At 40.7% G+C, this 15,293-nt stretch overlaps 1 protein-coding gene across 1 annotated transcript in view; it reads right to left on the bottom strand.

Annotated features, from left to right (window-relative positions):
* DNAH2 (dynein axonemal heavy chain 2) overlaps positions 1 to 15,293 on the bottom strand; it is a 6,636,854-nt gene that overhangs the window by 2,281,246 nt on the left and 4,340,315 nt on the right. The window contains exon 56 of the mRNA XM_044077324.1: positions 5,760 to 5,927. Within this exon, the coding sequence (XP_043933259.1) occupies positions 5,760 to 5,927 (168 nt within the window). The remainder of the gene's footprint in view (positions 1 to 5,759; positions 5,928 to 15,293) is intronic.

The following is a 15,293-nucleotide window of genomic DNA, read 5'->3' as shown; positions in this document are numbered from 1 at the left end:
AAGTAATACCTCAGCTGCACTGACTGGCATATTTCCCATTGATACATACCATGATCCAATAAACTGGACCCGTAAAATTCCCAAACAAGGGAAGACCAAAAGTAACTTCCAGTGTCATGATAATCCTTAAGAGATATAAAGTGCAAATAATGTTATACGCAACAATTCGAAATCTTTAGCAAATTCCTACATTGACAGTGCCATTTTATTTTGTGACTTTGCAAATTTTACTTAGGCAGAATTATCACTTCCCATTTCTTCTGAAACGAGGGAAACCTCTTCTTCCTCCATCACTTGTTACATAGAAATCAGAAACCCACATGCGTTTATTTGGAAGAACACTTCCAAATTCCTAATGCATACAAACCCCTATCTAATTCTTACATCCACACACATCGCCGACCCTAACTACTTATTTCTTACTTGCACACACCTCTTAAACACTTAAAAACACAGACGCACACACTTAACTCTCACTTATACGCTCGTTTGCAGTCCCAACATCTTCTGGATTTCAAATTCCATGCGCAGGGCGGGAGCGGAAGCTAAAGACGTAAGCCATCAGTCGCACAGACGGAGAAGACGAAATCAGTTCGCAAACACCTGTTCCATCTGTGCGACTTGACGCAAAGGAAAAAAAAACATTTTTTTTATTTCAAAGAAAATGAAGTCTCCGGGCTAGCCGAATCCAGGGGGGTGCAAGTGCACCCCCTTGCACCTGCCTGCGGGCGCCCTTGCCAGTAAGTGACATGAATGTTCACATGTGCAAAGGTTAGTTAATCTTTCACCCCACCTCTTTGGCATGTATTTTGTATTATACAAGTGGTATACTAAATCCTTCTATCAGCCACAGGTTAGATGATCCAAGTACACATCACCTGCTCATGTGCTGCATCCATCCATCCTCGACCCCTTTTTCCCATTTTGCACATGGGGTCATGGTGTCTCTTCAACAGTGACAATCTCATCAGTGCTGCATGTTGGATATCAATTCTCTAGCAAGTATCAGAAATGCAACCAACAGATCTGCCTCCATCACTCTTCCAACCCTTCTCAGCTGCTCTCCCAGCATCTGAGGCCAGTTTTCGACCATAATGTTTATGGAAGAAAACAGACATGCTGTAAAGAACTAAATGTCCCAAATTAAAAACCTGAAAATGTTATTACAAAATACACTTGATATAGAATAACCAGAAAAATACAGTCCATCAAAATTTAAAGTACAAACTGAAAAAAGTCAATTCATGAACTTCTGAATTAGTCTAAAGTAATAAAGCCTGTGAAACTCTTAGAGGTGATTATTATCCAGCCTCTAGTCTATGACAGAAAAGAACCAAGGTAGAGTGGTCCCACTGACTGCTCTTCATACATAACCAGCAAGGGTGGATTCCAATGAAGACGACAAACTCCAATATGCAGCTTACAAACATTTTTCAAGAGCTCCATATAGCACCCATTGTAGAGTTCTGCAATGATTTGTTGTGCTGATCTAGAACCCAGAGAGAATTAGTACATGCTTGTAAAAATGTTAAGAACACTGTAGTCAGGCATTACAGTAGAGCTAGACACTGAAATACAAAAGCACTAAAATACATTCACAACATTCAGAGTAATAAGATGAAACAACCCTGAAGAAATATTTTGGCACACACTGCTTGGTGGAAGAGATTTCTACAGTAAAGGCACTTATTTAGGTATAACATTGCTTGGATAAGGGGATGCCTTTTGTGGAAGGTTGGGCGTCGGGCTGGCAACTCGACACCGTAAAAAAAAAACTGTACTGCCAATCATGAGCAGACAGGTGATCCGCTGTGGTGACCCCTAACCGGGAAAAAGGTGAAAGAAGAAGAAGAAGAAGAAGATTGCTTGGATAAGGGAAAATGGAACACTTCAAACAATTATTAACTGCACTCATATTAACAAATAATGGAAAAACAAATCTCCGTCCTGGTATTTGGTTCAGAAAGATTTACAAGAACTGATTTAGTGGACATGTAATGCAGAAGGCATGCATGTAGCACACAAGTAAACCAGCAGTACACTAAATTAATTAGTAAACTAGACATAAAGCTTGAGTAACACGCACAGGAATATAATGAATAGTTAAAGTGACTGAAGAAAAAAACATCACAGCTATTTTGCACAGCTAAGCAAATGATAAAGGAAGACCACAAATGTTAATATGACAATTTTAGGAAATACAATTACTATAACTTGGGTAGGTAGATACAGGAAAAGTATCACCACATATGCAATGCACATGGGTAAAGAAAGAAGAAAACCATGGACATGCACAGCATACTTGGAACAGCAGATAATAGAATTCTACAGGAAGTTAATGCATTACATATAGTAAATGAAGGGACACAAAAATATGGGTACAGTTTACTCTAGAAAGGTACATAAAGGAATTATGAATCATTAATTTTAACAGTATATGTACTGAACGAAGGTATACTGCTGAGAGTCCCTGAACACATATGGGATAACAGGTAAGAGATTATCAAAAACAAGCGAGTATTAAGCCATCAAGAAAAAAATTGTGGCACACTATCATTTGCTGCATATGAAGTCACAGTAATAATAATAATTTCCTTAAAACAACAAATACCAAATAAAATAATACAGAGACAGTCTGACTACAGAAATTCACTACAGATAAAGTACCAAGGAGTACTTCAGACAGACTCAAGTTTATATATATATATATATATATATATATATATATATATATATATATATATATATATATAATATAGACACATACATATACATATGGTTTACTACTGAAATGTGGAAAATGGAATGCTCAACCAATGGAAATGTCAAGCCGAAATGTAGAAATACGGAACGCTGAAAAGGCACAATACTGTAAATGAATTAACCGTCCACTGTAGTTCGATGTAGTCGACACAGCATTAGGTTCATAGGTTCATACTAGGCTATCTGCCCTAGGGCATTTATAAGCCTAGCCAGAGTGTATGTGGCTTACACCACCCCTTAGGATGAGAATACTACGCCCTTTTAGGGTTTAGTTTACTATGCCTCTGTCTAGTAGTGACACAGAGATGACCCCCAGGGTAAACCTACGATCTCCCATCCACTCGTCGAGATTTCTCTTGAATAGAGTCAGTGAGGGGCTCTGCCTAACATGGACTGGGATTCTGTTCCAGAGTGTAGGGAGCCTCTGGGTTATGAATCTGTCCCTCCAGCACGTTCTATTTATTTCTGTGTTGAGGTTTAAGTCACTTGTTCTTGTGGCTCTGATGGATTTGGATTTTCTGAGGTGGAGCATGTCCATTAACTCAGGATTGGACATGGCCTTGTACGTCAGGCACAGATCACCTCTGAGTAGTCGGTATGCGACTGAATAGAGCTGGAGTTTTTTCAGTCGGGCAGCATATGACATATGTTTAAGACCCTTTATCCTCTTGGTGAGGAACTTTTGGGGTCTTTCCAACTGCTGCAGGTGTCGGGTGAGATACATCCCAAATGGGGCATTGTACTCATTCATTGGCCTGATAAGAGAAGAGTACAGGGGCACAATGACCTCTCTTGATCTAGATGTGAAACCCTTCATGATAAGGTGGGCAATATAGAAGGTCTTCCTAACCACTTTGGCAATGTGAGTGTCAAATAAGAGGTTACTGTCAACCTGGGTCCCTAGGTCCCTGATTACCTCTTCCGTACTTAATGGATTACCTCCTATGTGGTAATTTGTCGGTACCTTGTTTTTCCCCAAAGGGTATGACTATACATTTTTTGGCGTTCAGCTTAAGGCCATGGCTCTGGCACCAATTATCTGTTTCTATGAGGCCTCTCTGAAGGATGTTTGTGTCCGCTGGAGTATCAATTATGGCGCCCAGTTTGCAGTCATCTGCGAACTTTGTCAGCCACAATCCTCCTATGTTTGCCTGTACCTCGGAAAAATAAATGCCGAACAGGAGGGGTCCCAGGACTGAGCCCTGTGGGACACCGCTTGTGACTGGCTTAGAGTCTGACATAGCTCCAGCAACTCTGACCTTGTGGGTTCTGTCCTTGAGCCAGTTTGCAACCCATCTTGTGACATCAGTCACCCAAGCTATGCAGCATAACTTACCATTAAGACTGTCAACAGCACATGGTTTTTACCATTTTACAGGGAGGCAAGCCCCCTGCACCCTCCATGCGTGGGTGAGGGGCTGCCCCTCTCACACCCCTAGCAAATTATATATACAAACTCTGAGATATCACTACAGTGAGGAAATGGGTAAATTCCCTGTTCTTCAATGTACAGCGATCTCCACTCACAATACAGAACTCAGACAACTGAATAACACTGCATATTTGGTATTGTGTATTTGGTATAATCTGGTTCGGCATTGTGCCCTTTTGAAAAGTGCCTTTTGAACACATGCCATTCGATCACTGGCACTATGAGATTCCAATAGTAAACACATTATATATATACATACACACACACACACATACTTAAACAAGATGTAGACATTTGGTACACAGAACATAGCAAAAAAAAAAAAAATATATATATATATATATAATATATATATGTATATATATATATATATATATATATATATATATATATATATATATATATATATATATATACACACACACACACACACACACACACACACACACGTATGTATACATCATACCACTCACCTAAGTGCAAAAAATCTGGACAAAGATCAAAATAATGGTTGGACAAAGGCCCCAAACTAGGGACAGATTTTAAACATTGCTCTTATAAACTTAGAACATTGCTAGAATAACACTGTTTGCTCAAGCCTCTATAATTTGCCAGAAAACCACAAATTTTATGAAGAACAGACCCAAAATATGAGGCAAAACGCCATACGTTTTATTATATACTACAGTAATGTAACAAACATGCAGGACTAGATGCTTACATTGTTATTTGACATTATGCCCATCACACTTATCAACAATCAGTTACACAGTGAGTTTGACTACGAGTAAATATAGCACCAATCACAATAAAGATGCAACTATGTTATGTACCAATGTCCCAGTCACAATCATTCTCATCGAATGTGATCTGTCTAAATGCTCTCAAGCATTTGTTGCAACTTGCACAGCTTTTTATAAGGAAAATAGAAAAATGTGTTATTTCTTACTACTACGTATAACTTGTATCTGGTACAGCACTGACAAGGGTAAAACCACTATAAACTGCAGTTTAAACATGCAGCTTGAATCCTTTTTTCTTATTTTTAATAACAATGCAAAGTCACTTTTGACATGGATCTTACATAAGAAGTTAAAGCAAGTCTATTTTAGTAATTGCTATGCAAATATTGTTGTTGTACAACTAGTTTTTCCTTCATTTTGCTCTCTCTCTCTCTTTATATATATATATATATATATATATATATATATATATATACATACACAAACTATATAATATATATATATATATATATATATATATATATATATATATATATATATATATATAAATGTATGTATATATATATATATATATATATATATATATATATATATATATATATATATATATATATATATAAACATATATATATATATATTTTATATATATATATATATATATATATATATGTATGTATATATATATATATATATATACACACACACACACACACACACACACACACACACACACACACACACACACACACACACAGTGTGCAGTTATCTTACTTAAACAAAAATAATTACTGCTCTTAAAAGTAACATGAAAGAAGGCATACCTTCTCTGAATTCCTGCTTGCGGTAATGCTTGGTAACTTCAATGCGGAACACTTTGTACTCGCAGATGGAAGAAGCCAGTAGAGTCAAGCTCTGTCGACCACTGCCTCCAATACCAACAAGCATCATATTACCCCGTGGCTGGCGAATCACACGCACAACACGAGCAACTGAAAAGGAAGAAATTAAATGAAAGAATGCAGAACACCTTATTAACTGATCTCATATCTTAATTTTTAAACCTAGATACTTTAGCATCTCACATGCTGCACTATATTCCTCAAGAAGTCCATTCTCCCTACATCTTGTTTAAGTATGTGTGTGTGTGTGTGTGTATGTATATATAAAGGAATACTGCACTATACTCTTGAAGAAGTCCTGGCTGTACTAGACTCCATTCTCCCTACATCTTGGGTTTTTTTTTTTTGGTCATTTGTCATTTAGAAAACCAATGCTGTACTAATATTTCTGAATACAATTAGTTAAATGCACTATCAGTATATTCTACTTTCATACAAACAGAACAGGACCAAAATGTGCTGAACAAACGTCTCACCAGGTATAAAAGATAATAAAAAACAACCAAAACCAATGAGATAAGTCGAAGCAAGGCTATATTCATAAAAACAAGACTTTCTTATTGCAAGTTCCACACATAAGCACTTTCGCAGTCAAACTGGCTGCTTCTTCAGATGTATAAAACATTACTAAAACAAACTATTTATATAAAACTGCAAATCAAGAATTCAGTTGAGAAGCTGAATAGATTTAAAGAGACAGCAAACAATACATACAGCACAAAAACATTCACTACTTGTAGAACTTAAAGATCTATCTCAAAAGTGGGTGTGCTTTCAATAAGGGTTTAATTGGAACTTTGTCATTCAGCCCTGAACCAAAATCAGTCTTCAGCCTCAGTAGCATTACGTATATCCCCCACCTCTTAAACTAACATCAATTTTACCTATAACCAAAACGCTTTTATATTTTAGTTTCATATTACTTGTATTTACCACATTCACTTTACCTTTCTTAACTTTTATAGGAATAGGTCAAGATCAACAATTATTTTTCCTGTGTTACTCCTCAGACTAGTTTCAATGTGCACTGTCTGTTTCTTTATTTTTGCATTTAGGGAGCTATGTATGTCCATGCCTTGTTCACATCAAAGCCCAGAGTGCTGACTTTTTTTTTGAATACACCAATATGTGTTGCTGTTAAGGCAGGGCTTAGTGACAAAGCAGCACTGCATATTTCTATCAGGTATAGGTTTACTTCTTAAGAACCATCAAAAGGGTCTATCAACTTCCAATTAAATCTGCTGCTGTCAAATGAAGCACTTGGAGGAGAGTATATTAGCTGTAGTAGGCTATATTACAACTGCTTTATAAGTACATTATATAAATGGCTGTTACATCTAGCAGTTAGCACACAGAATTAAGACTAACAGCTGCTAAAAATCTGTTTCCTGCAGTCAAGGGTTTGATTCTCTCAGCCTTCATTTGCCTACAGAGTGACTTTGAGCATGTTTCTTAACAGGAAGGTCCCCTCAGGCAACAGAGAAATTGGGATAGGCTTCTCAGTGGTCTCCAGGACCTCATTTCTAGCAACCACATATGAAGTAGAGAAATAAACTGTAGACAGGAGAGGAGAGAGGAAGGACTGGCTATATTGCAGTGATTGTGAGCTACAGTATAGTTAAGAGACCTGTGCCAAGAATGCAGCTGTGGGATATGAAGCATGATAGGGAGACAAAGGTTAAGGAGCTCAGGAGGATGGGAGGAAAATAATGGAGAACATGAAGTTTGAAGTACATTGACAAAAGAAATACAGAGTTGAAACAGGCATAGTCAGTAATGGGAGGCAGACAGAGGACAGATACAGAAGGGCAAACAGGAATCACAACAGAAGGATGAAGACTGGAAAGGAATAACATGCAGGAATGAGAAAAGTACTAGTACTGATGGCTTCTAACAGGATGGAGCAGACATCAAAAGAAACCGAAGGAGAGTGATTAGGGTTTGAGGGGAATAAGAGGAGAGGAAGCCAACATGGACTACAGCTATGTGAGAGCTTTTATGAAGAGAGCAAGAGCAGTGGGAACGAGTCTCACACAGCACAAGGAATGTGGTACCTGGCAGCAAGAGTGGGGAAGGCAGTAGGGCTGCACCCGATGGATAATTTACACAGGCCACAACATAAGACAGGAAAAGAAAGCAAGTGTGGAACAAAGAACCGGCTTTTGTGACTGGTGGCTCAGTCACCTAAGAGATTAAAAGCCTTGGTAAAAGAGATGGGATAGAGTAAGTTACAGTGAAAAGGGTCACTATGACATGGAAAGAAGGTCACCAAGGCAGGAGGGAGCATACTGTAGTAACACACAGTGCTAGGGAAGTGGCAGAGGGATGGCAGGATGGGAGGAATGAAATGCTACCTGTGGCATCAGTCAGTATGGATATGAAGGAGAAGATTAGTGAGCATAATGGGTAGATGTGGCAGGGGATAAGAAAGAAGGGGTGGTAGGAGATGAGGGGATGCCTGGCAGACAGCCCAACTCTGCATCAAACAAACAGAGACTCCACCTTATCTCATAAGAGAAAGAGATGCTCAAAGCTGAGTAGCAAAGGTATATCTCCTTGACTGTACCTTCAAACAAAAGTTGAAGTGGGAGGAGAGTGAGGGAAGCAAAAGAAAGAGAAGGTAACAAGACACTTAAGGGAGGGAGAAAATGAATACAGTAACAAAAACTCAAACTCCGTGGTGTAGCGAAATAAACCCCAGACTATGACCCAGGAGACCCTAATTCATGCAGCAGTTCGGGAACTGGAAAAAGTCCGGAAAGAGTGGGAGTGAGTGACTTATGCTGGCACACTCACCATCCTGGGGATGGGCAGTGGGCCCTCTTCAGTTGTAGAACTGCTCCCATATAAGTGGAGGTTTGCAAGACACCAATGTTGTAAACTGGGGAATGTGTGTGTATGGCACTCCTTGTAGGCGTGTCAACTAGGAGCACTGGGGAAGGATCTAAGAGGTAGTGCTCTCATCAACTACCAGGGACAGGCTAAATTTTAACAGCAACATCTCTTGTGTTTTTGTCTGGTATGATATGAACTCAAGAAGTACTTAAGGGGGGCATGCAGTTCCTGGCTTGTTGGGCATTAGAGTACTGCTTGGGGAGGATAAATCAGACCAATCCAGGCTGGTGATAAAAGCAACCATCTCAGGGAACAAATCAGTAGAAGATGAGACATCAGCAGGAAGCACAAAGCACCTTAACAGCTGCCTAGGTAACAGACCCTCTTTTGTCGCTCATCTACATACTGGGGATGTGATACCCAGTACAGGATGAACAAATGGTCTCAAGTCAAATTGAGGAAGGCTTTAAAGTTGGCAAGCACATGGGGGAAACATAGCTGGACACTATTGCTAAGCAAATCGAGGCCTCTGATATGGCAGACTGGGAACTGCAACCAATACTGTGGGAGGGGAGGGAGGCATTGCTAGTACAGCAGATACATGAGACAAGAAAGGATGAACATGGATATAAGAAAGCATGACACAGTGGACAAGGAAGGAGGTGTGGTGAACTGTGTAATCAAATGCATCAACTGTGAGGGTGGAGAGAAGAAACACCACTATAAGTAAGGGGTGAAGCAACACTGAGGGTCATAGCCTAAGGCATGTGTGATGATAGAGTGATGCAGTGTAGAAGTCCAAGATGTGTCAAGGATGGAGAATGAGAGTCTGTGCGAGAGAATAAAGGATTGCATTAAAAAGAGGAGGAGGAGAGTGATACAGAAGAATCTGAATCAACCAATAGAAAAAGCAGAAGCCCAGAACTCTGCATTAAAGAGAAAGTTGGGTCTGACAGCTGCCGTGGATTATAAAGGGTTCAATCAGCTCATGTGGGATTGCACAAAAAATGAAAGAAGGCTGAAAATGAACACAACAAAGGCAGTGTAGGAAAGAGAAATGTCTAAGGAAATTAAATATTAATCATTAATGAAATGATGGTCAAAAGTGCTCAAATCGATACATGGTTCAGAGTGGGGGGAAGGTAAGAAATCAGTAACAAAGATGACTGTGTAGACTTTTAGTGAAATAGATTATACTGAGTTGGAAAAGACAATGATGAGTTAAGAGACTGGAAGCAGGCACACTTAGGGGAGAAAGAAGCAATGAGGGTGGGTCAGGGCTAAAGACAAAGATTTAAGGAAAGACAAAAGCAAAGAAGGCCAGCCAGACCAATTAGAAAAGAGAAGCTATCAGTCAAAGTAAAGAGAGGGATATAAAGAGGTGGGAAGGTGTCAAGAAAACTAATAGAAGGTTAGCAAAAGAGGTGAGAGCAGCAAAGATGCAAGGAGCTGCCAAAAGGAACCAAGAAAGGAACTAAGGCTTTTTTAGGGATACTGAACAAAGGAAGGATGGAGAGTCCTGGTTACATTTAGTAAGGACGGGAAGGTGGTCATAGAAGACACAGAAAGTAAAGCTATGTTAGGAGCTTAAAATAAATGTAGATGTTTGAGTAATTTCACCATTGAAGTTTTCACCCTTAGGATATCCTGCTGTGCAGGTAGCGTATGGTCAATTAGTTTTCCAAAGCTCTTTTCTTCCCCAGGATTTCAGCTAAAATCCTCTTTCCGGTGGAGGGACATCAAGAGTATAAAAGGACATGGAGGATGGAAGACAGGATGGGACTGCCACCCCAACTCCAGAAGGCCACAGGGAAATCAGTAGAAGGCAAGGGGGACTGTGGGTGGCAGCTTAGACTGCAATGACATGAACACCTATATTTAAGGTAAGTTCATGAGACAACTGTGCCATGCTCATTGTAGTATTATTCACTGATGCAGTCCTCACTCTTAGGAAGCTTCTCAGATCAGTGAGATTTATCAGTTGGAAATCAAACCTTTCAGGATAGCAGAAGCAAATCAGCCTTTTGTCTTGGAAGCAGCCCATAAGCTGTAATGCTTTGAAAAGTTGTGCACAGAGGGCTAAAATGCTGCTTCTAAGATGATTTGGGTGGAAACTTCTCAGAGGAAAGCTGTGATAGCAACTCTAGTTGATTGTGCTCTTATGTGGACTGGGACTTGTTTCATGTGATGTTAATTACAAAATGTAATGCAATGCTTCATCAATGGGAAAGAGTTTTGTTTGTTGATAGGCTTACCCTCCACTGTTTGCAAAATAAAGAAATAGCTGTTTTTTCTTTCTGAAATCACTGTTCTGTGTAGGTAGAATTTCAACTGTCCATGCACATCAGGTGAATACAAGGCCCTTTCTTCTGAACTCCAAGGTTTGAAAAAATACTGGGAACTGCACAGTCTGGTTTAAGTTCAATTCAGTAACCACCTTAAGTGTAAAGAAAGGACTGGTTTGTAAAGCCATTCTATCTGGGTGGAACACTAAACAGAGTTCTTTGCACGTTAATGCTTGCAGTTATGAAACATATCAATTAGAGGTCAATGCCACCAGGAAGAGTGTCTTCCAAAAAGAAACTGAACAGGGCAAGAAGCTACAGTTTCAAGGGAGGTAATGCCAACTTTCCTAACATTTAAATAAGGACCCATGGTGTAGCCATCTCTCTTTCTTACATGGCCTACAATGAATGGCTCTGTTTAGGAATTTCTTAACCTAAGGCCTGGGATACTGGGGGTGGTCCATGTATTCGCAGGTTGAAACAGCAAAAAGCATGGACTTTTAATGATGGAAAAGCCAAGTCTGATAGGTTATCAGCACCGATTCCATCTTAGCCTTTCCAGTGCTAATGTCCATGCAGTGACATTAGGAGGAGTACCTTTTCCATTTTGCTAAGTATGTTCTTCTTGGGCTGAGTTTCCTAATCACCTTCATAATGTGCAACACATTCTTTGACAATCTGTCCCTGCCTGGGGACGGAATGAGATGATCCAGGCTGTCAGCCTCAGTGTGATAGTAACCATTTATTCTGAGCTAGAAGGTCCACTCGCTGAGGCAGTACACAAAAGTTATGTAGTAACTATAATGCAAGATGCACGTCTTCTTCTGCCATCTCAACTTGTGGTTATGCTGGATCTGACCAAATCTAATGCCAACAACTTCATCCTTTGGATCCAAGCATTATAGTTACGTATGTAACTTTTATATCCAATGTCTTTTCTGTCCTCCTCAACTTGTGAAACAGAGTCTCCAACTACAATAAATCTCGAAAGGTACAACGGGAGGACATTCTGGAGAATGGCAGAGCCAAACAAAGCCCTAGACCTGGACTACAGGTACAGCTTATAATGAGAGACAAACTTATGAACTGTGGACCAAGTAGCCAGAGCACAAACACCATGAACAGGTGTCCTAGAAAAGAAATACATAGAGGCTGCTACCGCTCTAGGTGAATGTGCTTTACCTTTGTTAGGTAGAGAAAGTCCCTTGGCACTACAGACAAAAGTGATGCAATCAATCACATGGACAATGTAATCTTTGATATACTGGCTCCTAGCTTAGTTTAAGAAAAGGACACAAACAGTAGGTCAGATTTCCTGAAATCCTTTGTGAAATAAGTAAAAAATGTAACTCACAAACATTTAATAAGGTCAGTAGATAGTCACCTCTGTTTGTAAAGTTGAGAAAAAATACTGGCATGTGAATAGCCAGATTCAAGAACTCTTGAGGCTACCTTGGGAAGAAATCCTGGATTTGTTTGGAAGGATACCCTATTCCATGTGAATGATCAGATATGAGGTTTACAAGGGAAAACTTGCAACTTTACTGAAAAAGCTCACCCAGACTCTTCCACAACTTACTGTGAAGGGAAAAAAAGTTATGCAATTACCATAACATTCCATCTGAGTTGTTGCTTTTCATTTGTCTTCAACCTGCAGGACATGGATCTGACTCAGCTGCATACTCCAGAATCGGATCCAGGATCAAGCTCCTCCCCTACCCATAATGCCCTTGTCTTCCTCCTCCCCTCAGATCGAGTTTGTTGCAGAACAGCAGCACCCCAACATACACCATATACCTATAAACCTGGCATTACCCACAAAACCTATCAAGAAAAAGACTAGCCAGTATAGGGGGGGCTATGACTCTTCCATCCAGTCCACTACACAGCCCACACAAGGCAGGGAGAAGTCAGGAGGGATAGCTGAAGACAAATGAAAAGCAAAAACTCAGATGGAACGTTATGGTAAGCACACAACTTTTTTATCTGAAGTTGATTTGGTCTTCAACCTGTGAGACAGAGTACCCAGCTACCAATAAACCCTGGAAGGTCCTCATGAAAGGATCATTCGGGGCATGGCTGAGCCAAAGGATGCCCTGTCCCTGGAAAGAAGGTCCAGTTTATAATGAGAGATAAATGTGTGTGATGAAGCCCAGGTAGCTGCAGGGCAGATATACTCTAAAGAAGCCCTGGACCAAAACGCTGCAGAAGTAGCAATAGACCTGGTGGAATGCGCCCGGACATGCCTTGGTGGAGATAACCCTTTGGCTCTATTGGCTAATAAAATGCATTCAGAAATCCGTTCATCGGACTTATGAAAGGATTTTGATGTTATGTTGTCCTATCTCTCCTTCATTCTTTGCTGGTTAGTTACAGGACCAAGAATCGGTTCTGACTCCATCTTATTCAAAAGTTCGAGAGCTTTCACTGGCTTGTGGCTATACCCTATCCCATGATATTCCGGGAAAATTACCCAGATCTCATTTGCCGCTAAACAAGATCAGGTGACTTCTATGCTGGCTCCTGGCTAAGTGGAATTTATTTTTATATATAGGTTCATAGGTGTATACTAGGCTAATGGACCTGGAGCCTTTACAAGCCTAGCCCATAGGATTACCCTTGCATCGTGCCACCCAACCTTAGTTCCCAGTGCCTCTGTCAAGTAGAGCCACTGGAGTGATCCCCAGGGTGAATTTTCTATTTCCCATCCACTCAAGATTTCTCTTGAAGAGGGCCAGTGAGGTGCTCTGTTTGACATGTATGGGAAGACTATTCTATAGCATAGGCAGCCTCTGGGTTATGAACCTGTTCCTCCAGCATGTTCTGTTGATTGTGGTAATGAGGCTGAGGTCTCTGAAGCGTGTGGTGCGGAGGGATTGGGATTTCTTTAGATGTAGCATTTCTAACAGAGCTGGGTCAGACATGGCCTTGTAAGTCAAGCAGAGATCGCCTCCAAGCAGGCGATATGAGACAGCAAATAGTTAGAGTTTTTTGAGTCTGTCCATATAGGACAAGTGTTTAAGGCCTAGGATCCTCTTTGTGAGGTACTTCTGCGGCCTCTCCAGTTGTTGCAGGTGTCTAGTGAGGTACATGCCAAATGGTGCCTTGTACTCAACGACTGGCCTAATGAGGGAAGAGTAGAGGGAGACAATGACCTCTTTCTTCCTGGATGCAAAACCCTTAGTAATGAGATGTGCCACATAGGAGGTCTTTCTGACCACAGTGGCAATCTGCTGGTCAAAAGAGAGGTGGCTGTCCCAACCTGTGTTCCCAGATCTCTTTTAATGCCTTCTGTGTTCAGTGGACTACCACTGATGTGGTAATTCATGGGAACTGGGTTTTTCCAGAAGGGGATGATGACACATTTTTTTGGCATTGAGCTTAAGGCAAACTTTGTCAGCTAGAGTCCCTTCGGGTCGCCTGGACTTCTGAGAAGTAGATAACAGGAGAGGATCCAGGACCAATCCCTGTGGGACTCCACTTGTGACTGGTCGGCAGTCTGACTTGGAGTCAGTAACTTTCAAACTGTGGGTTCCATCTGTGAGCCAGTTTCCCACCTAGTGATATAGGGGTTGATGCCTAGCTTAGTGAGTTTTTCCATGATTCCTGAGTGGAGGAAGGTAACAAAGGCTTTGGGCAAATCAAGATAGGCTGTATGAACCACCTTGCCTTCATCCACAGCTCTGGTGACTGACTCAAAGAAGTCGACCAAGTTGAGTAAGCATGATCTACATTTCACAAAACCAAACTGTGTGGGATCCAGAATTTGGAGATTCCCTATATCCTTGTTTATTAGGTCCATGATGATGCATTCCATAGCTTTGCATATCAGACTTGTCAGGCTAATAGTGTGATAGTTCCCGGGGTCTGTAGTTGCTCCTTCTTTGTGGAGAGGGATGACTGTAGCAGTGCGCCATTCGGTAAGGACAAAGCCTCAGGTGAGGCTGTGATTGAACAGGGCACACAGGTGAGGTGCCAGTTCACTCTGTAGCTCATGTAGAACACAGCCAGGGATACTGTCAGGTCCCATATAAGTTGTATTCTTGGCCTTGGACAGTGCTATTTTAAGCTGTGCAGCAGTAATACTGGGTGCCTGGCAATCTACTGGTATTGTGATTGGTCCTTTGGGGGGAGGGGTAAAGTTGGCACTGAATCTGTCGGCCAGTATACTGGCAATATCTATTGGCTCGATATAGGAGGTACCATTATGTAGTAGCTCAGAGGAAATCTGTATTGCCGTGGAGATTCTTTACATAACTATAGAAGGCCTTGTGGTTGTCTTTACTATCTGCTGCAATTCTGTTTTCATAGCAAGCTTTAGAGAATTTTTTGAGGG

Source organism: Protopterus annectens, chromosome 7.part0, assembly GCF_019279795.1.
Source record: "Protopterus annectens isolate FY-2018-M chromosome 7.part0, PAN1.0, whole genome shotgun sequence".
In the NCBI taxonomy this organism is placed as follows: Eukaryota; Metazoa; Chordata; order Ceratodontiformes; family Protopteridae; genus Protopterus; species Protopterus annectens.
This window is presented reverse-complemented; position numbering and strand designations above follow the sequence as displayed.